Below are 21,647 nucleotides of genomic sequence, written 5' to 3' on the forward strand. Positions count from 1 at the left end.
CATTACCTAAATTTGACCACCCAATTATTCTATAATTTGATTTTTTTTTATTTTTTGTTTTTATTGGCAAAGATAGAACCTACCCTCAAATCTTTTGCCTTTTACTTTTTCTCCTAACTAAATGTCCAACACACAAATTTATTTACATCAAATCCTTATTTTTTTATTAAGTATTAATGGTTGATTAATTTTTATTAATTAAAATATCACTTGTTACATGATATTAACGTGAAGAGTAAAAAATATCATATAATTATGTTATCATCAATCATTATATGTTAATATGTTAAATTATTATCAATTATGACATTTTAATATATCATGTAAATATCATTTGATATAAAATAATAAATATAAAAATTAATTTAATTCAAAATATAAATATAAATACTTGATTCAATGTAATAAAGAAATAAATATTTATTTAAAAATTTTAAAATAATTTATAAATTTTTTTAAGTATAATATCAAATTTCATTTTTTATTTAATTCTGGTGATTGAATTGAAATTTAATAGATGATCAAATTCTTTTATCGCGAGAATAGTAATTAATATTAATGAAATTTTATTTATAAATAAGGCATGGAAATGAAGAATAAGGAAGAAATTCCAATTAGTCTAAGTTTTGCTAAAAAAAGGGTGAATGCTAGATGAGCAAACCTTGCCTAAAATGTTGGTTTGTTGAAGGTCAAAGTCAAAACCCCCCCACAGCCAATAATTTAGAAAATAAAAACTGAAAAAAAAAATTAAAAGCCAAAAGGCCAAAACCATAAGCGAAAAACCCACAGAAAGGGGAAAAAGAAAAAATATATATAAATAAATATAGAAAGCCTCCTTGTTGTGATGGTTCCCAAAGCTCTAGATTTGTTTTGTTGAAATTTCTTCTTTTTTTTTGTTGGTTTTTCTTTTTATTTTTCTGTCTTAAATCTCTCTCCAAATCTACCTTTCAAATTTTCTTACACCCTTTTCTTCTGTTCTTTGTTTTGTTTTGTCTCAAAACCTTCTAAAAAAAATCTTCTCCATTCCCTCCCCACCCTTTTTGTTGTTGTCGTTGTTGTTTTCATTTGATTCTTTTGTTTACCCAATCCTTCAAAAATAATGGGTCTTTTGAGTCTTCTTGGACAGGCTTGTAACTGAAAAGATCATACGAAATTCTTCATTGTTTCATAAGGTATGCAAGAAGAAATTCTCTGTCGGATCTTCTTTCAATGATTATGTCATGTAGCTGTTTGTTTTTGTTTGATGTGTTTAAGGTGATGGGTGTCTAAAAATTTACATTTTATTTGAAGTTCCAATTATTATTTTTTTTTTGCAATTTCTAGAAATACCCATCATTTTGTTTCCATTTTAATGCATGTAAAGATTGGCAATGTGGAGTTTTGTCATTGTTTTGTTTGATGCTTTAAAGGCTCAGATTGATAGGTGTCTGAAAATTTTTAATTTTGTTCCAAATTTCATGTTTTTGTAATTTCTTTGGACTCAACCATCATTTTTTTTTCTCATTTTAATGCATGTAGGGAGTCTTAATATGGAATTTTAGTCCTGGTTTTAAGTTCATCGATGCTGTACAAGTTGATTGGTGTCTGAATTTTTTTTTTAATTTTTTTCTTAGGTTCAAACTTTTTTAATTTCTAGACATGCCATCATTTCAGTTTTTTTTTTTGCCATTTTAATGCATTTAGATGTTGACAATATGGAATTCTAATCATAGAGTTTCTTGGTCGTAGATTTCAAGGGCATGTGTTTTGGTTTGTTGGATCTCCAAAAGCATAAATGGATTGATGGTGTCTAAATTCTTTTTTCCCTGAATTCATTGCATTTCATGTGTTTAACCATTTCATGATGCCGTTCATAATGCCTGTCTTTAAGATTTGTCTAGAATTGTGCAGTTTATGGGATGAAAATGAAGGTTTTATAATTTTTTTATTGCAACTTTGCAGATTAATGTTGTCTGCATTTATATATGTGTCTTTGATTTCTGAAACTTCTGTTGCGGGTTGGGAAATTGAGCAGAAACCGGATCAAATACTTAGGGTCAATAGAGTTCCCAGTGTTGATTTTATGAACAAGCTGATTGCTGGGTCATTTGGGTGAGAATATGTAAGTTATGGTATCAGCATCATTAATGCGAATTGTGTCGCCCTGCTGGAGGCCTTCTGTTGAGGGTGAAAATTCTAGTAGAGGTGGGGATGCTAATGGTAGGGTTGATGGATTGTTGTGGTACAAAGATTCAGGACAACATGTTACTGGCGAGTTTTCAATGGCAGTAATTCAAGCAAACAATCTTTTGGAAGACCATAGCCAGCTTGAATCGGGTCCAATGAGCTCAGTTGAATCAGGGCCTCATGGGACATTTGTTGGAATTTATGATGGTCATGGAGGTCCAGAAGCTGCTAAGTTTATAACTGAACACCTTTTTGGTCATATCAAGAGTATGTTTTTTCTATCTCCTCTTTGCTGAATTGAATCTTAATCTGTTATTTTGTTGATTTAATTGGATACATTTTGATGTTTGATGAGTCACATCTTGGCTTGTTTCCATTGACTGTCTTGGAAAACTTCATATTTGATAGTCATAAGATATTTAAAGCTGGATCATTCACCTTAAAGGAGGACCAATGAGGTTGATGTAGGCATGTTTGATTGAGGCTGGAACTTCACAATTAAAGAAGATTTATATTTTATTGCAGTCATAAGTCAGATTTTGAATGGGGTTTGGTTACTGTTGGTGACATACATAGAGAATATTTTGACACATTGTAGAACAGGTTGGGAAGAATCTTATAAAATCGAGTGTGCTACGTTTTGCTTTGGAAGAAAGGAAGAAAATTTAGTTTTTGTGCAAATTCAAGAAATTAACTAGGACATCTGAATCTATAAGTTCCTGAAGTTTGTGCAATAGTCTTAAGTCATGCCACCTCACAGCAAAGATCTTGTAAGAGTTTTGAAAGTCAAGCATCAATATGTTTTTGGAGCTTGAGAATTCATCTATTCCTGCTCGTATGCTCCATTTCAACAATTTAGAGGCAATGCAAAATTTCTTATAATTTAGTGACAAATGTCAACTTTGGACTCCACTCTGAACCCTTGCTCCTACCTCACCGTAAACATCAAAATTTCTTTTCCCCTATCTAGTTCTAGTTTCTAAGTTTTGATAGCTAATGCATATTTTTACTGACTTGACAGCTATTAATGGTGCAGAGTTTACATCTGAGAATCATGGAATGTCAGCTGATGTAATCAACAAAGCATTTTTGGCAACCGAAGAGGATTTTCTTACTCTTGTCAAGAAGCAGTGGCTAAGTAAGCCACAAATTGCTTCTGTTGGTGCATGTTGTTTGGTAGGGATAATTTGTAGTGGACTGCTATACATTGCAAATGCAGGAGATTCTCGAGTGGTGTTAGGAAGACTGGAAAAAGCCTTTAAAGAGGTCAAAGCAGTTCAGTTATCATCTGAGCACAATGCAAGTGTGGAATCTGTGCGGGAGGAGTTGCGATCATTGCATCCTGATGATCCACAGATTGTGGTCCTGAAGCACAAGGTGTGGCGCGTGAAGGGTATAATACAGGTAATTGTTGTGTTTTTTTCTTTAGAGTTTGGTGTTTCCATTACTGTTTCAAGAAACATTTGTTTTCAAGACATTGATGCAACCACTTTGAATTGATAAAAAATGGTGAATTACTTTCTCATTCCAAGTATCCTGCCTGTTTTGTAGAGTATATTTCAGTACATACCGACTTAATATTAGTCATTTGCCATTTTTACATGGTTCCAGAATTTTGAATATTTGTGTCATTTTATGTTTCTGTAGGAGCATTGCATTTGTCTTTATGTTTATTTTCTTAGTACACCATCATGGTGCTGTTTATAGTTCTTGCTTATAGACACTCATGACAGATAGCAATCCTGATCCTATCTAATCCCTTTACCATCTAAGAAACAACTTCTGGAATTACTTATTCAGTTAATTATTCATTTATTTATATCTTTTCTATGGATTATACCAGAATCCCAGACTGTTCCCTTGTTTATAGCAACATTTGACATGAATACTTGTATGGGTTGAATAGTGCTGCCAGGAGAACCATCTTTAGGTTTTGATTAGTAATCATCGTAAAACTTACTTTGGGATGTAGAGGGATTTTATTAATAATGTTGAGGAAGGATAAAGTCAAGAATTACTAAGGAGCGCATGTTTTACCTGCTGAAGTGATCATTTTGTAGTCATCATGGGAATGATTTCCGGTTAATTAACAACTTAACTGATGTTTTGATATGTGAAACTTTATCTGAATATTATATTTTGAGAATCTAAAATTTTCATGACTTTTAAAGGAACTTTTCTGAGGAACTGCCATTTGAATTACTGTCTATCTGACAGAGAATTAGCATGATCTACACAAGCAGCTGTGCAAATTCGTAGTCCATTGACCAAACTTTGTTATGTGACAGATTTCAAGATCCATTGGTGATGCTTATCTAAAGAAGGCAGAATTCAACAAAGAACCTCTATTGCCAAAGTTTAGACTTCCAGAACCATTCCAAAAGCCAATCTTACAAGCTGAGCCAGCAATATTAGTGCAGAAACTCCATCCTGAAGATCAGTTTCTAATATTTGCATCAGATGGTCTATGGGAGCACCTTAGCAATCAGGAGGCGGTTAACGTGGTCAACACCTGTCCACGTAATGTAAGGTTTCTTTTGTGATTTTGTTTTGATGTATTTAAACTAGGTATGTTGTTGTAGTTGTGCTTATAATTGAGTTCTAAAATGATGGCTTTAATACTATCAGAACTAGCAGCCCTTCTGTTTTAGTTTTCTGGGTTGTAAGAACTCTGGACCTCTCACTTCCCCCACTTTCTAATCTTGTGATAAACAAATGAAGGTGATTGTTCAGTAGAGTAAATTCTTCTGTGTACAGTCAACTAGGTGTTTATTCCTGCAACCTAGAAAGTGGTTCCTTCTCCCAGAAGCAGCTGCTGCTGGCTTTTCCTACACTATTTAATTAGTGTAATTCTCAACATATTACTAAAGCAGAACGTGTTAAAGTTTTTCACTTTTTATTCTTTTCCCTATATACATGAGTTGTATATCATGTTCACTTGGAACATAGAAGTCATATTTTCTTATGATAATTAAGTTGCTTCAGGATATACTTACAAGAGATGATTACACAGGGTATTGCCAGGAGACTTGTCAAAGCTGCACTTCGTGAAGCAGCAAAGAAGAGGGAAATGAGATACTCAGATTTGAAGAAGATTGACCGCGGGGTGAGGAGACATTTTCATGATGATATAACAGTGGTTGTTTTGTTTCTGGATTCCCATCTGATAAGCCGCAGCTACTGGCGTGGACCCATGGTTTCAATCCGAGGTGGTGGTGGATAAATGGCAACTCCTAGTGCAACTGGGTCCTAGACCTCAAATCACATGCTGCGCGTTCTCTCCTTTTGTATCAAGAAAACTTTTTTCTTTTTCCTTTTAAAGAGAAGAAATTGAAAATGATTTTTTTTCCAATGTATAGCACGAAATCCAGGAACTTGTATCCCTAAAGCCATAAGAGAATTATCTATAGATGGTAGTTAACAGTTAGAGATTGCCTAAAGAGAAATTGTCCTTGGAAGTTTGCTCTGGCGACTGACGCATGATAGCTGGAAAATTTATAAATTCATTTGACATCTATGGTATCCATCCATTTGCCTTAAGAATGGTACCAAATTTGCTATTAACTGTAATTACATGTTTGTTGTGGTTCAGTTCTTGCTTCCTAATTTCATCTCTACTCCAAATCATATTACCAGATGATTGCACTATATATACTATTGCACAAGTTAATTGAAACTTGGACTCTCTGTAGGTCTGGTTGGTTTCAATAAAGGCACAGCTGCTTGAACCAGCCATGAGGGGTTTGGACAGATTTCTTTTGGCTCTTGTTTCTTGGAATATCAGAATATTAGTTGGTCTGCATCTTTAATCTGGTTCTCGTTCTAGCTCATAGTATCTGTATTTTCCATTGTCCTACTCAGAAATCTCTTCATTTCCTGGGCAATAGTGGGAGTCAATACAACTTGAAACTCCTGCAAGTCCCTGTTGCTTTCCAATTTTCTCAGTAACTAAATTACTGGTAAAACATTTTTCCCGACATTTTTTCTAACCAAAGTTTATCTACAAAACATTCCTTCTACACTCTGATTTACTATAAACAAGCCAATACGTGTGAGTTGAAGAAAGAAATGGCGATGGGTATTCTTATAGTGGATATTTATGTATATCCAACTTGGTTATATAAACTTGATTATATAAGGTACGAGTATTTTATATAACTAAACGACAGAGTATCCGACCGACCAACACTTGCCCAAAACTGAAGACGTGGCAGCATTGAAAATAAGCTATGCCAGTGGTATTGGCCCTGGTTCCTCCTCGTCACGCTTGACGCGTTCACCAAATCATAAGACTCCGTTCTCCTCCAATCAAATAACAAGAATCTTACCCAGAAGCACTGGCTGATCTTCCTTTTATCGTGGCAGAGACTCTGCCCAAGTTCATGCAGTTCTGTCTTTTCCCTATCAAACTCACTTCTCTTTCTGTCCATTGCCTGCTACAAAGAAAGCTACAAGGATATCCCCAGCAATGGCAACTGGGTTTGTAATAAGTTTCAGCTTTCCTGTCCTGTAGAAAATCGTCTTTTTCTTTAATTAATGGTGTTTGTCACTCGTTCTTGTTTTGAGTTTTACAACAAAAAGAAAAATAAATGTACAGTTGAAGGGGAATTATATTGAATTCTGCCAAACTAACATTAGCTATAAAGTAAGAAAATTTTTTGCTTTCTGGGTTTCTGTTGTCAGGACTAATGAGTTTATCTCTAACTGCTAGCTGCAGTGGCAATCACCAGTTGAAAGGAAGTGAATTGGCTAGCTGTAATAGTAACTTAACAAAAAGAATATGGGTCTATAGTCTTTTCTTGTGTTGTTAGTACTTGTGTTCTAGCCATATTAATTGGTTTTAGAAACTTTGAACCTTGCAATTTCAGGATTGAAGTTTTCTTGTGTGTTACTCTGTTTGCAGAAGTGTTCGAGAGGTTCTTCCACCAGCTCTTGATTCTCATTCAGACCCACCTCCAATCTTTGATGGAACAACAAGGTTTGGGAAGAAAATTTGATTCACTTTATTTCAATTAGTTAAACTATTAGTGGGATTTTAGCAATCCGCAGTTGAGTTTGTTAGTTTATCTGTTTCAACGTGTGATTGTTAGATTTGTAATTAAGCATCTGGTTGTGATTTTTCCATTTGTAATATGTTGAAGGTTGTATATATCTTATACATGCCCGTATGCACAGCGAGTGTGGATTACCCGTAACTGTAAGGTTGTCTCCATAACTCTTCTCATCATTTGTGTTTTGCTTGATTTTATCCTTTGTTAAGTTGAAACTGGGGAAAGAAGGGAAATATGTTATATACTTGTTGTTAAGTGACTGGCCAATCTTTTAGCCAAATAATTTCTGTTTTCCTTTATGATCCCGCGTCCTTCTTCCCTCCCTCTCTCTAAGAAGAAAAGGCTCTGTTAAACAAGCTAGCAAACCTTAAACAAACTGCATATGATTCAAGAATTGGGTTTCATGTGCACCTGTTCCAGTTAACCAACAGTGGCTGAAATATTGAGTTAGATGCCTAATTTCTTCTAATATACCATGCTTTGTCCAAGCATCAGCTTTTCCTGCTACCTGCCACTTTTAAAGAGAGGACTTAATATATGACTGGATAACACAGGCCTTGAATTCCTTTTGGCCCTGGTCAGAACGTGACGAAAAGGCATATTCCCCTTCCTGCAATGCCAGTATGTATAAGAATTTCATGATTTAGTGGATAAGTCTCTGGTTTTAATTGGAAGGTCTTTGTATTAAATATTTCTTTCTTCTCTTCTCCAAGTTCCTATTGTTTCTCTGGATAGGGTTCAGGAATGTGGCAGTAGCTCTTTGCCAAAGCTAATTTTGCGTCATTTGATATTTTCTATCTAGAATTGAACATTTTTCCTTTTTGTTTTATATTTTTTGGGAAGCAGGGACTGCAGGATAAGATAAAATTGGTTCCAATTGATCTGAAGAACAGGCCTGCTTGGTACAAGCAGAAAGTGTACCCAGCTAACAAGGTGAGGCTATGTGTCTATGCAATATACTTGACGGGATGCCTGAACATATATTGTATAATATAAACATGGATTTGTCTTAAATATTAATTTATAAAGCAACTTTTAGTTTCATTCAATGACATTTCATTGAAGGAAAGTATTAATAGAACTGATATGGCATATGCTAAAACTGGTTTAAGAATTGAATTTTGCTATTATGACATACAGAAGGTCATCAGAATAATGAACTCAACAGGGTGATAGCAGTATATAGAGATTAAACATGAGATGCTGAAATACCTGGAAAATAATGTCAAATGACTGAGTACAAACATTCTGCAATTTTCTTTTCTGCACTAAGTTATATGGATGATCTATGTAGGTGCCAGCATTGGAACACAATAACGAAGTCAAAGGAGAGAGTCTCAACTTGATCAAGTATATAGATAGTCACTTTGAAGGGCCGTCACTTTTCCCTGATGTAAAATCTCAAAAATTCTTGATTAGTTGTTTCTCAGTACCGTAGTTTTCATTACATGCTCATTTCTCTATGTAACAGGATCCTGCCAAGAAAGAGTATGCAGAAGAGTTGTTCTCCTACATTGACTCATTCTACAAAACAGCGACTTCTTCATTCAAAGGAGATGGAAGCAAAGCTGGTGAGTCAAACACTTATTTCTCTTGATTTTTGAATCTGTAGCTGAACTTTTGTGAACCATTTCTGTAAACTGCACCAGGTGTCGCATTTGATTACATTGAAACAGCTCTTTCCAAGTTTGAGGATGGACCTTTCTTCCTTGGCCAGTTTAGTCTGGTAAGCGAAAATCTTGTCTGTCACAGAAACTGTATAATTGTTCTTCATCAAGTATCAGAAAGTAGAGTGTAAAACATTGGTTTCTTTTTCCAATGAACAAAGTCACATAACATATTACAAAAAAATAATCTCCTGTCATCTCCAGGTAGATATAGCTTATGCTCCATTCATTGAAAGAATTCACCCTTTTTTGTTGGAGGTGAAGAAGTATGACTTTACTCTTGGCAGGCCTCAACTGGCAACTTGGATTGAGGTAATTCCATAATTGCTTGATTTTCTTTCGTTTTTTTCATTGTGGCCTTACCATTCCCAAAATTTTATGACTACCATATCCAAGCATTTGGATTGCTGCTTCACGTTAAGGTCTTGTGGACATGAGCTTGATGATTGTAGCTTTGGTTAACAATTTATTCACGTTCCGTTTGAATGATATTTTTCCTATTTGTTTTTTTTTTCCAACAGAAAATGAAATAAAACACTAAAGATAAATATAAAAAAAAAAGGATCCATGAAACGGAATCAATTTGTTCTCAAATTTATCTTTAGACAATTCGAAAATTTTGGCAAAAATCCAAACTTCAATCCGTTCTTTGATTTCACCCGACTGTATCGTTCAATGATAAGTACATATATCTGCTCATTCGAAAAGTTGAGTTCGAATTCCCTTAAACTATGATTTACCATTTTAGTATAGAAGCATGACATTAAAACATAGATATTATTATTATAGACTATGATTAACAGCAGCATCCTCTGCTGTGCAACCATTGAGAAATTACCCCTCCATGGTTCCAATAAGTTTTACTGATGAGTAGAAAATGTGTTCAATGTTGAAATTGCCTTCTGATCTCTATTGGCCTTCAATCTATCCTTTTGCAGGAGATGAACAAAAACGAGGCTTACACACAAACAAAGAGTGATCCAAAGGATCTTGTTCAGAGCTACAAAGAACGTTTCATGGTACTCCATTTGTTTAAAAGCTTAAGTAGTATTGGAAATTTTTCCACCCTTATTCTTCTGACTTGTTTCTTTTGCAGGCTCAGCTTTGAACACTGGGGATTCTCTGCTTGTCCTCACCATGAAAAGAAGAACTGAGTCTGTTATTGCCAAGATGACTCCCCTGTTCATGCTGGGAATATAACTGGGTTGGAACAATTATGCAAAACGACCAATGAAATCCTACTAATAAGCACTCCCCTTGTTCTATTGAAAGGGTTGTTTCACTTCTAAAGGTTTGCCTGCTGAGATGGGTAATAAATAGAGAAATATCAGTTGCTGTTTTTGCTCAATTGAACAGAGGATCTACCATTATCAACCCAAACAATAATGACCTTTACCTACATCTTCTATAGTTTTAGTTTTTCCTATATAACACCTGTGGTTTATTGAAAAAAATAAATCATAGAATGCTACGTGAAAAAAGTTTGAAACCAATCACAGGAAATGTAGGCGAAATTTTCCCTTAAAACAATGAAAGAAGCATGAAGTTTTCCCTTAAACAAGGAAAGAACTATTAACCAGAATAACAAGTCTCTCCTTTTGAAGATATATGCTTGTGCATCTGTTGTGTATGGCAGAAACTTGATGTGAATATCTGTAAAATCTAGTTATGCCAACAATCCAATCAGTTAAATGCATGAAGAAACATCACTCATGGCGTCTACTTACTATGGAGAGAAAGAGAGAGAGAGAGAACTACATCCAACTGCTTCCAAAGAAGAGGCTTCGTGCTCGGGAACCCCCGTGAGGGATACAATCTGCTCAATACCCAGTGGTAGCACAACCCTACTGCATGCTGAATATTCAAGGACTATTTACAATGCTCTCATATCAATTTCATAATCAAATCATCATCATTAAACAGTGAGTTCATAAAAGGAGAACACGTAAGAAATTTTTGCTATAAATAAAATAATATGTCTCATATATGTATTATTACTTTTGTATAACTTCCGAGCAGCTACTTGATTAGTAATTGTCATTTACACGAGTACACTCCAATAGTTTCAGTAAGAGTTTCTTCATCTCTAGTTGCAAAAGCAAATTGTAGCGCAAAATGTGCTTCTGTTGGGACTCAACTCACTTTAAGCAGCCAGCATCCTCCACAAAAATAAAAGATACCATGGTCCAACATCTAAACCCTCTTCATCAATCGTGTTGACCCAAAAAATAACAGCCCACAAATATATTGATACTGCCATCACCAACACTATTTAATTAGAAAGTAACTTCGATATGAGTGAACTTCAAAAAGCAAGGGCTTTCTCCTTAATCCACTTAAGTAAAGAACTCAGCTTCAATATGTGAAGACATTCATCAGAAAGGGACCAGAAGTAACATGAGAGATCAGCCGCAAACTGTCAGCAACAAAAGTACACAAGCCAATGCAACCCAGCAGATGAAGAAAACTACTTTATTAACACTTTCCATATCTTCCCCATATACACACCTAATGACATTACAGAAAGCCCCGCTGAAATATAAAGCAAAATAACACCTGAAGCTACTAAAATCCCAGGTTCTCCGAGGCTGCATACAAGAAAGAAAAAACAAAGAAAGTAACAGTCAGATACTAAAAGAATGATTAAACAAGGTTTGTTTGGACATTTATCATTTTCATGTCAGTTGAGGAAGCAATATAATAAACCTGCTATCTCGTGTAGCCAGAAGGATGGTTAATGCAGCCATCTGCGTGGCAGTTTTCCACTTCCCCAGATTATTTACTGCAACAGCCTGAAATATGCATCAAACCTATAGTATAAGCTACAAGAAAAACTCAATAAATTAGGTAGTTGATTGACATCCATGGGAACACACCTCTAAAAGCTTACTATTCTGAGAAGCAGCCCATTCTCTAACAGCTGACATGGTTATCTACAAATAGATTGCCAACTATTTGTAAGATATTGTAACTAATTCATACATGTATAGAAGAACGTCAACCATAGTATACATTACCTCCCTTCCAATAATGGCTATTGATGGTACAATCAGTAGCCATGGCACTTGCCCAAACACAGCAACATTCAAAGGTCTTGAACATAATAAGACCAAAGTAGCAGCAACCATAAGCTACATTCAACAGGCATGGGATCAGATGAAATGCTCAATGGTTCAGACAAGTTAACATGGAAACTTCAGCAATTAAACTGTATCAAATAAATAACTTATAAGATCAGACAAAAAACCAAAGGAAGAAAGAACAGACCTTATCAGCCACTGGATCCAAAAATGCACCAAAGACTGAATGTAACCTCATCTGAAAGACATCAAGATTTCAGTCAGAAAAATTAAATAGAGTGACTAAACTCTTACAAAACAAAAGGAAAAAGAAAGGCTTCCATTGTGTTTCATCAACGGGTTGTAGTGGAAGGCATACCTTTCGAGCAATGTACCCATCAAGCCAATCAGTGATAGCAGCAGCAATAAAAATACTAGTTGTAGCAGTCCTTCCCCACCAACTATCAACATAAAAGGCTAAAGAGGAAAAAGCAAATCATATCATTAGTCTTCGCACAAAGTTTTCACATTGGCAAAGCAATTAGCAATTGCCAATAAGAATTCAATGGTACACCTATATGTAATAAAACATAGATTGCTTACACCATCTAAACCACATTGCATTGCAACCTCTCAACACTGATCATAATTCACTTGTGCCGAGATTTCAAATACATATAAAAGCTATAAATTTCCAAAATTATCACAGAGTTCTCATATTCTGACTCAAAAGACATCAAAATTACAAACAAAATACCCCAACATACACATAAGTCAGGCCCGAAGACAAGGAAATTGCAAACAAACCAGGCTGACATACACATAACCATAATGGCTGGACATGGTATGTCTCTCAAAGAGACATCAGAATCACAATATATGATCTATAACATACAAGCAACCCAGAAGAATGTGAAGGAAAAATCTTGAATAACGGATTATATCCAAACATTAAACAGATCAAAAACTTAAAGGTCCAAACTCCAAACCTCAGAGGAAGCAACAAATTCAAATGGCATTGTATTAAAATTGAAATATCAAATCGTAATTCTTATTATTATTAAAAATTTCAAATTAAATTCAATGGGAAAATGACTAGTATGTGATCTAACATCGGTAATATTCAATTAAAATATTGCTATAAAAAAATTCCCAGCAAATAAAACAACCACATTGGATTAAAAAAAAGGGGAAAAAAGAAAACTCAACTGAAGATTAGCAGCGGCACGGCGGCGACACGGCCGAGGGTTAAAATAGTCGGCAACGTTAAAATTTTGGAAGACGAATTGTTAGAAGAAGACAACTTCGGCTGGTGGTCTTGCTGCTGTTGCATCAAGGGAGACGTTTTGGAATCCGAATCCATATCCGCGAGAATGCCGCCAGACCCCGAACCCGACCCGTTGAAGGCTCCTTTATTTTTTGCGGAGGAAGAGAAACAGGTGGGAGAGGCAAATCTAAAAAAAGGTAGGTTTTTATTGGGAAGGGGGATGCTAAATTGGGCCGAGGATGACGAGGGGTCTATCGTGCGCCGGGTTAGGTGGAGTGAGGGTGGAGCCCGGCTGGTGGTGGCGGTTATGGTTCGGACCCATTTGCTTGGTTTGACGCAGATTGAGGCTGCCATGCTCAGCTTCAGCCCTGCCATTTTGGGCTTGATTTTTATTTTTATTTATTTTTTTCTAAATTTTAAGGTTATTTACGATGGAGTCGATGATAACTGATGCGTTAGAGCTTCACATCGCTTCGAGTTTTGACCCTTTTGGAAGTTCTGCTACTTACCTTTATGTCTTTCCCCCTTTTCCCCTCTTTTTTCTTTCTTTTTTTAATAAAATAAATAAATAAATAAATTCTATGAATGCATAAATTTCATCTTAAAATTCTTGAACATAATTGATTCAATTTTTAAATAATTTATATTATTAAGAAAATATCACAACCTAATTTTGGAGTCATTACCAACGTAAGGGTCCAATGGGCTCAGTCCACTAAAACCAAGCAAGCTTATTTATATAATCTTGTACATTAATCTATATGTCTTTAAAATCTAAAATTCGTAATGTTCAAATATAATTCCCTTGAAAATAATTCATAAGATCCAATTATGTATTCATAATGGCATCATCAACGATAATATACATATATAGCTTGACAAATGAGTCTTAGTATTTCACATCAAGCATTCATATATACATAATTAGACATTGATCGTTAGCGTAGTGACTCTAGGCACGGTTGCTAACATTTAGTGTCATGGTAAATCTACCGAGCAATGGATAGGGAGGAGCACCTTGTCCTAGGACCAGTCACCTTTACCTCATCAAACCTACAACATAAAGTTTAAAAATGTGAGTATAAACCTAGTGAGTGAACATATGAAGGAAACAAGTAACGTTAAGGAAGGTTTAGAAATCATGATGCATTTAAGTTAAAAAATAATGCAATTTAGTTTATTTCTTATTAAAAACCTCTCATTCAAACCCTTATTTGTTTAATTACTTGATAATGAAGGATCTATGAACAACAAAGAAGTTGAAGAGTAAAAACTTTAGCAGAATTCAAGCAAGTTAAGCTTAATAAATTGATTCTCACCGCAACGAAAAGGCATTCTCGCTGCAATGAAATTCTGGCCATATAAAATCTAAAGGATTTTCACTGCCACAAGGAAAATCCACTCATGCCACATTGTACATTAAATCAAGCACATTGACAATAATCAAGTTTTCTCAATATTCAATGCAGTCACATATTATTTTCATAACCTTTTCTATAACATATAAAAAACATATTTATGGCATATATATATATNATAACATATAAAACAATATTATGCATATATATATATATATATATATATATACAAGCATGTATACACCCAGCTCATGTGTATTCCACACCGCACATAGCCGGAGTCATCGTGTGCACCCCCACATCGCGCACAACTAATGCCATCATGTGCTCTCCCCACATCACGCACACGGCATATATCATCATCATCTTGTGCACCCCTACATCACGCACAACTAATGTCATAATGTGCTCTCCCCACATCGCGCACATGGCGTATATCATCAGTATTGTGTGCACCCCCATATCGCGCACAACTAATGCCATCATGTGCTCCCCCCCACATCGCACACATAGGCAATCTCATTATCCACACTCCCTCACCCCGTCATCACCGGCATGTGCAACCCCCACATTGCGCACATGCATGGTTATAATTATCACATAATATTAACTATCAATACACAACATATATAAATCAACATAATATGGGAGCACAAGGATTCTTCATATTACACATTTATAACATATAACGTTTCATTAAGGGCTTGTTCCCATGCAAATTTTAAGAAAAACCAATAAAATAATTCAAATGGTTCAATCAAGCATATAATCATTTATTCCAAAACATTTTTATACAAGTTCATTCACCTTACGATAGCGGGATGTTATATCGCTATTGGTTTGGAGGCGTATCTAACTATTGCTACTTATCGGTCGCTCGTTATTTCCTCCAGCACGCTACCACAGTACACTACTTTTACTTTTGTACTTCCTAGCAACAATTCAAATTCAATATCTTTAGTGTACCTCATTTCTACTTCTCTTTTTCCTTCAATCATTAATCTTTATTCAACTAACTTATATATTAACACATTCTTTATCAAAGTGGCCTTTATCCTTTACTTGCGTAATTTTTTAGATTATGGATACCAACAACTTATTTATGACTCTAGCACATATATAAATTTTGTCTAAGGATATTTATCAAGTTTATCCATCATTTCCACAATAATTACCTAGCATATGGTAGAAATTATAAATTTACTTCCATCAAATATTTTATAAATCTACATGTACCACCATCCTCATTTACATGTTACCACGAAACATAACATTAATATTCTTTCATGCACACCAACATCCATAACCTTTTAAACCTTTCCTAGCAACACATATACACACCAAACTTCCAATTAATATAATTACCTTCCAACCATACCCATGACATCACAATAATACTACATATGCATACAATCATTCTCACAATATTAAACCAATCATAAGCTTCAAATTGTAGCATTAAGCTTACCACTTGATTTTAGCTTGAATTTCACCTAACAAAATTCATAATTTTCTCACACCCATGGTCATCATAGCTGCCACAAAATGATTCACACATTATTTTTTCAAAGATTTAACCAACCATGAGTTTAAAACACAAAAACCTTTACCTTATGTTTCTTGAATCTTGAGACCCACTTGATATTTCTTCAATTACTCTTGAATCACTTACTACTCAAGCCTTCCACCTTTCTCTCATTTCTTTCATTAGCTGATTCTCCCTATTTTTCTCTTCAATTGCATGGGAGTCAAGTGAAAATGTGGTGGAAGTATGGAAACGGTGTGGGAGGAAGAAGATGGAGATGAAAAAATGTCATCTTGAAGAGATAAAGATCAGCCAAGGATAAGGATGAAGAGTCAAAGCTTCCTTATCCTCAAAGATTTGGAAGCTTTGACCACTTTAATGTAAAATTACCATTTTACCCTCAAAGGTTTTCACATTTTTTAATTGTATCCTCTCACCATCTTTTAATTTCAATTTATTTTCATTATCTTCTTTTACACATGTACAAACGAAATATAAAGTTTTAACTCCAACGCGGTATCCCCATAATATTTAAAATATTTATCTACTCGCGCTATCTTTATTTAATAAAATCACGTGAGCCCTATTAACGTCATTTTTCTTTGAAATTTTCTTGTTTGTCTTATCCCCCACTTAGATTGATCATATACCCCTTTTTATGAAAAATTACGATAATGAATAAAATATTAATATTTTAATATTATTTTTATTAATGAAATATTATTTTATTTTAAAATTTTTTACTTGTCTCCTTAGCACCTAAAACACCTTATTATACCTCGATTCACTTCTGAATTACTTTTTATCTCGCTAATTCATCCTCAATAAAAATATTATTGTTTTATTATTATTTTTTCTCGTGCGAAATATTTTATCTTAAAATACTCTTTTCACCTTTTATCACTATTAAACATTCAAATTAACTTCAATTGGCATTCGATAAATTTTATTAGCCACCATATCAAAGTACGGGATATTACAGAAAATTACTTGTAAAACTTTGAATTTACACTGGAAGAAGTAGTTTTTTTCTTTTTTTCAAATTATCGTTCATAAAGGCGAGCAAAATTAAACTAAACCAATAATCCGATCAAATCAAATGTAATTTTAGTAAAATGATTCAATCTGATTGATTTATTAGATATATTGGTTTAAAAAGTTTGGTTCATTTGGTTTATTTAGTTGGTTGTTGGTCTTTAAATTTTTTTACTAAATCAACCAAAAAATTGAACTAACATTATACATATTTTAAATTTATATAAAATATGTAAAACTCTTGAATGCTAATTTGATAGCTTGTATGAATGGATATAATTATGTAAGTAAAATGACAAATGTTATATTTTTTTATATTTAAATTATTTGTATATTTTATAATTCTGAATAAAATTTATAAATTTTAATATTGTAATTTGTAAAATATAAAAGTAATAAAATTTTTATTTCTTTAGTCTAAAATCAAACCCATCAAACCAATTCGATGTTTTATCAGTTCAATCCCATTTTAAAGTTTTATCGACTTTAGTTGATTTTCGAAAAATATTTTATTCATTTAATTTTTAATTATAACGGACCGAATCTACTAAACTGACCAATTGCTCACCCCTAATTATTCGCATAAGTAAAATATGTTAATTTTAATGTAGTTGAGTAAAAAAATAAAAAAATCCATTTAATATAAGTAAAAGTTGTTATTGCTATTTACTTATAAATTAGTAAGAATTATGTAAATTTTACTTTTTTCAATTGAACAAAAAAAATATAAAAATTTATATTTAACCTTTGAGTTGACTTCTTTAAAATTAAAATTGAGTATAGCTTGTCTGTCTCTAATTATGTTATTGAGTAAAGAATAATACACAATCGTTAGATCAAATATTCAGTTCTAATTATAAATACAATGCTAAACAAATTTAAATTTTTTGATTCTCAATAATATTTGAGTTAAGAAGGGACCATTATAATTTAATATATATATATATACATATATATATTTAATTTACATTATTTGGTATTCAAATATTATGGAGTACCTACATGGGTCAAAAAAGCCTAGGGCAATGGCCCTAATTATGATGTGATAATGTAATTTGCAAAGCTTGTATTTAATTATCCAAATGGTATAAATTTTAAAAGAAAAAACCTATTATCTCTTAGTTATTCACTTAAAAGAGAGTTCAATCTAGTGTATTTCAGTCCAACTTGAATATGAAACACCCACTATGTGGATTAAAAAAAGAAAAAGAAGAAGTTGCATGTATTTTTAAATGGGTAGTTTTTTCAAAAATATGCATGTTTTATAGAAAAAATAAAAAATATAAATATCTATAATTTTATAATTTATTATTATGATTTTTAAGATTTTTTTTCAATTATTTCATGATACTAAACTCAATAATTGTTTTTATTTAATAAATAATCCATACTCTTAAGCCTATTAGGCTAATACCCATTAGCCATTTCCTCCTCTTGAAATTGAGCCCAAAGACTCACTTACAAAGATTTCCTTTCGCCCTACCCAGGCCCAAAGACAGTCTGCTCACTAGAGACTTTGCAAAGCTAAAAACTCGTACCAGCCAAATCTCCCTAGCTTAATTAAGAAATATCATTAATAGTTAATCCAAGCTAATGATAATTTGTACCAGCCAAATCTTCCTAGCTTAATTACATTGCTCAATTCATAAATCAATGTTTGATTATTCATAAATATGTGTCATAAGACGTATTTTAAACTTAAAAGACATATTTATTAGATGAAAGAAACTTTAAATACAAGACATATTTTATTTTTTATTAATATAAAATCTATGGCATTCTTCCCCATCCGATTAGGCAACGCGTTTGTTGCTTTAACTTTTTCACTTATAAAAAAGAGATCTACATTGATCTAAACTTACCTCGACTTATAACTTAATATCTTTTATAAAAAATCTCACATTAGTAAAAAGTTGAGTAAGATATAATATTACCTGTTACGAGTCTAATGATGGATAAAAATGGTGGCAGTAGTTCAATTTTATGTTATAACTTAATTTTTTTTAAAAAATTGATTAATATTTACTCTGAATCGAATTATTGACCCGATCTATGAATTTGTATGATTACTTTTTAATCACTTTTTATATAAATTTTTAAATTCGTCACTGTACGAGTCTATGTTTTAAACTTAAAAAGAATGCTTTTTAAGTGAAAAAAAAAATCTTTGTATAAAAGTAGCAGAAGAGAATCTTACTTACGATACATGGAAATCCCGTTTTTATGCCTTGAACGTAGTTCATGCTTCACAAAAATCCAGGTTGGCATTGAAAGTCAAGACTTTGCAAAGGCATTAGATAGCATCATGAAAAGTTGTAAGATGGAAGCAAAACTTTTGAACATACCACACTCAATAGGAAGCTTCGTATCTACATTCGTATAATTCCATGTGACTTTTTTTCAAGCCATAAATTCACAATGCCCAAAAAAAAAATACAAGAATAATTTACATATATATATTTTTTTCCCATAAATTCAAGGGTGCATGCTCCTAGATTTAGGGATACGAGATCGAATTTTATATTAAAAAATATCTTATACAGTCTGGGGTGGGTTTAATGAAATTAATAAAATAATATGATCACTTATAAATAAATAAATAAATAAATATCTGTTATTTATCTCAACTTGTATACGGAATTTTAAATTTTTATTATTGATTTATTGTATAGTACTTAATATATATTACTAAAGTTTGTTTTTGATATATGATCGGTATATAATTCTTATACGAACAGATAATCTGTAAAGATATAAATAAAAATTTTTAGTATCATGAATATTTATTTTTGAGAATTCCTAACTTTTAAATTGGCATAATACTTAAAAAAAATTCTTAACTATTTAAAAACATTCAAATAAGTCCTTATTGTTTTATTATATTCAATTAAGTTCTTATATTTTTATTTTTGACAAAATAGACTCTATAACTAATGATTGATAAACTGTCAAAATGCCACTTATCATTTTATTATATCACTTGACAATTATGTGACATATTAACATGACATAATAAATAATATTATGATATACTGATATGATACGTTTACTATTTACGTCAACATCATGCTAACACCACACGATAAAAAAAACTTTTTATTATATAATTTAAATTTTTTATGATCAATTTTATATTTTTCATGTTGGTGGTGAGAAAACATTGATGATTGAAGGCGATAGGGCCATAAATAAAAAGGGTCATATGATTTATAGGTCTACCAAATGTTGAAAGTTGATGAGTTTTCTAGACCTCAAAGGTATAGCATGTGGATTTGTTGGGGGTAATTAGTGAAAGCGATTGAGCATTTCTATATATTGTTTCTTTTAAAGTTAAGGTGTGCAAACAAATGAATGATTGTCTCCAATGCTATTTAGATTGGACCCCTCCAACAATTTAATAATGGCTAATTAGGTGTTTTATTTTGACAAGCATGCACCAAAAGAACAACTTTGCTCCCTTTTATTATAATAATACAAATAAAACTTGTTATTCTATCATTATTGAAATGGGATTTACCTAATTGAGATTATAAAATTGTTGCTTATTTTGTTAAAGTTTGAATAAAATTTACTATTTTATTTTATTGAAAATTAAAATTGAATTGTTTTCTTAATATAATTTGTAAGCCAAATGAAACACAAATAAAGATTTTTTTTCATCATTTTTTTGGAATATCAAATTCGATAAAGTAGTACACGCAATTTCAAGAGATTGAATTGATAAATTTTTTTTCTTTATAAAAAAAACTCAATGATAATTGAATTGTTCAATTTAAGTCGAAAATGCGATATATCATGAGAGTATGAACATTCAGAATTAATATATCAATAAAAACTCACTTATTATTGAAATAAACAACAAATCAATTGAACCCATTTTTTGTTGATAATTTTAAATCAAATTTCATATTTATTAGGAATAAAATATTTTTCTTTTTGATACATTAAAAAAAGGATTTATAAGAAGGTTAAAAATAATATTGCAAAAAGGGAAAAAGCAAAAATCTAATTTATCCTCTTTAAGATGGCCATGACAAAAGGATAAGGCAAAAAGTGCAACCTCTTTGTAAAAGATATCCATCCATATTGTAATAATAGAACTGATGCCATGGTCCCACATGCTTGGTATACCCTACACATTTTTTGGCATGCCACTGCAAATGCAATAAATATCTAGGGCAATTTCTAAACTTTAAGATTGATATTTTTTAAATAAATTTTAAGGAATACAATTCTTTCATTTTAATTAATATTTTTGTCACGTATTTTATATTGATAAAAAATAAAATAAGTTTTGAATTTATAAATTAAGTATTTACACTTATCAAATATATTTTTTAAATTAAAAATATAGATTCGTGATAAGTGATATTAGAATAAGTTAAAATCTTCGCTAATGTAGAATCTTATAAGAAATATACCGATCGACATAGCCCTTACTAATGTAAAGGTCTCACTTCTTATAGAGTTGGTGTAAAAAAAGTGTACTTATAAAGAATATCTTTTGAATTAGAAACAT

The 21,647-nt window shown here is 32.4% G+C and overlaps 3 protein-coding genes and 1 long non-coding RNA gene across 9 annotated transcripts; 2 read left to right on the forward strand and 2 right to left on the reverse strand.

Moving 5' to 3' along the window:
- Positions 803 to 5,777, forward strand: LOC18586300 (probable protein phosphatase 2C 38). 3 transcript variants are annotated; one of them, XM_007009576.2, is made up of 5 exons: positions 803 to 1,172; positions 1,942 to 2,433; positions 3,188 to 3,570; positions 4,455 to 4,691; positions 5,180 to 5,777. In XM_007009576.2, exons 2-5 carry the CDS (start codon positions 2,109 to 2,111, stop codon positions 5,387 to 5,389), a joined length of 1,155 nt encoding a protein of 384 aa, XP_007009638.1. In that variant the 5' UTR covers positions 803 to 1,172; positions 1,942 to 2,108; the 3' UTR covers positions 5,390 to 5,777. The 3 variants fall into 3 exon arrangements, with proteins under 3 accessions (XP_007009638.1, XP_007009639.1, XP_007009637.1); XM_007009577.2 differs by having other exon boundaries at positions 2,015 to 2,433; XM_007009575.2 differs by having other exon boundaries at positions 804 to 1,172; positions 3,203 to 3,570.
- On the forward strand, positions 6,391 to 10,283 carry LOC18586301 (glutathione S-transferase L1). Of its 4 annotated transcripts, none has more exons than XM_018129323.1 (10): positions 6,391 to 6,649; positions 7,070 to 7,144; positions 7,308 to 7,368; positions 8,064 to 8,150; positions 8,512 to 8,610; positions 8,689 to 8,788; positions 8,867 to 8,943; positions 9,143 to 9,196; positions 9,823 to 9,903; positions 9,981 to 10,283. In XM_018129323.1, exons 1-10 carry the CDS (start codon positions 6,549 to 6,551, stop codon positions 9,990 to 9,992), a joined length of 747 nt encoding a protein of 248 aa, XP_017984812.1. In that variant the 5' UTR covers positions 6,391 to 6,548; the 3' UTR covers positions 9,993 to 10,283. The 4 variants fall into 4 exon arrangements, with proteins under 4 accessions (XP_017984812.1, XP_017984811.1, XP_007009641.2 ...); XM_018129322.1 differs by having other exon boundaries at positions 6,395 to 6,649; positions 9,089 to 9,196; XM_007009579.2 differs by having other exon boundaries at positions 6,398 to 6,645; positions 9,089 to 9,196.
- Positions 10,587 to 13,690, reverse strand: LOC18586302 (CDP-diacylglycerol--glycerol-3-phosphate 3-phosphatidyltransferase 2). The gene is made up of 7 exons (XM_007009587.2): positions 13,153 to 13,690; positions 12,323 to 12,420; positions 12,152 to 12,202; positions 11,902 to 12,015; positions 11,761 to 11,817; positions 11,591 to 11,676; positions 10,587 to 11,472 (listed from the first exon to the last, which is right to left on the reverse strand). The coding sequence occupies exons 1-7, from the start codon at positions 13,583 to 13,585 to the stop codon at positions 11,352 to 11,354; spliced, it is 960 nt and encodes a 319-aa protein (XP_007009649.2). The 5' UTR covers positions 13,586 to 13,690; the 3' UTR covers positions 10,587 to 11,351.
- Positions 14,064 to 16,385, reverse strand: LOC18586303. Its single transcript, XR_001929738.1, has 3 exons — positions 16,179 to 16,385; positions 16,037 to 16,103; positions 14,064 to 14,263 (listed from the first exon to the last, which is right to left on the reverse strand). It is a non-coding gene; the product is annotated as an uncharacterized LOC18586303 (long non-coding RNA).

This window comes from Theobroma cacao, chromosome 10 (assembly GCF_000208745.1).
Source record: "Theobroma cacao cultivar B97-61/B2 chromosome 10, Criollo_cocoa_genome_V2, whole genome shotgun sequence".
NCBI classification, from domain to species: domain Eukaryota; kingdom Viridiplantae; phylum Streptophyta; class Magnoliopsida; order Malvales; family Malvaceae; genus Theobroma; species Theobroma cacao.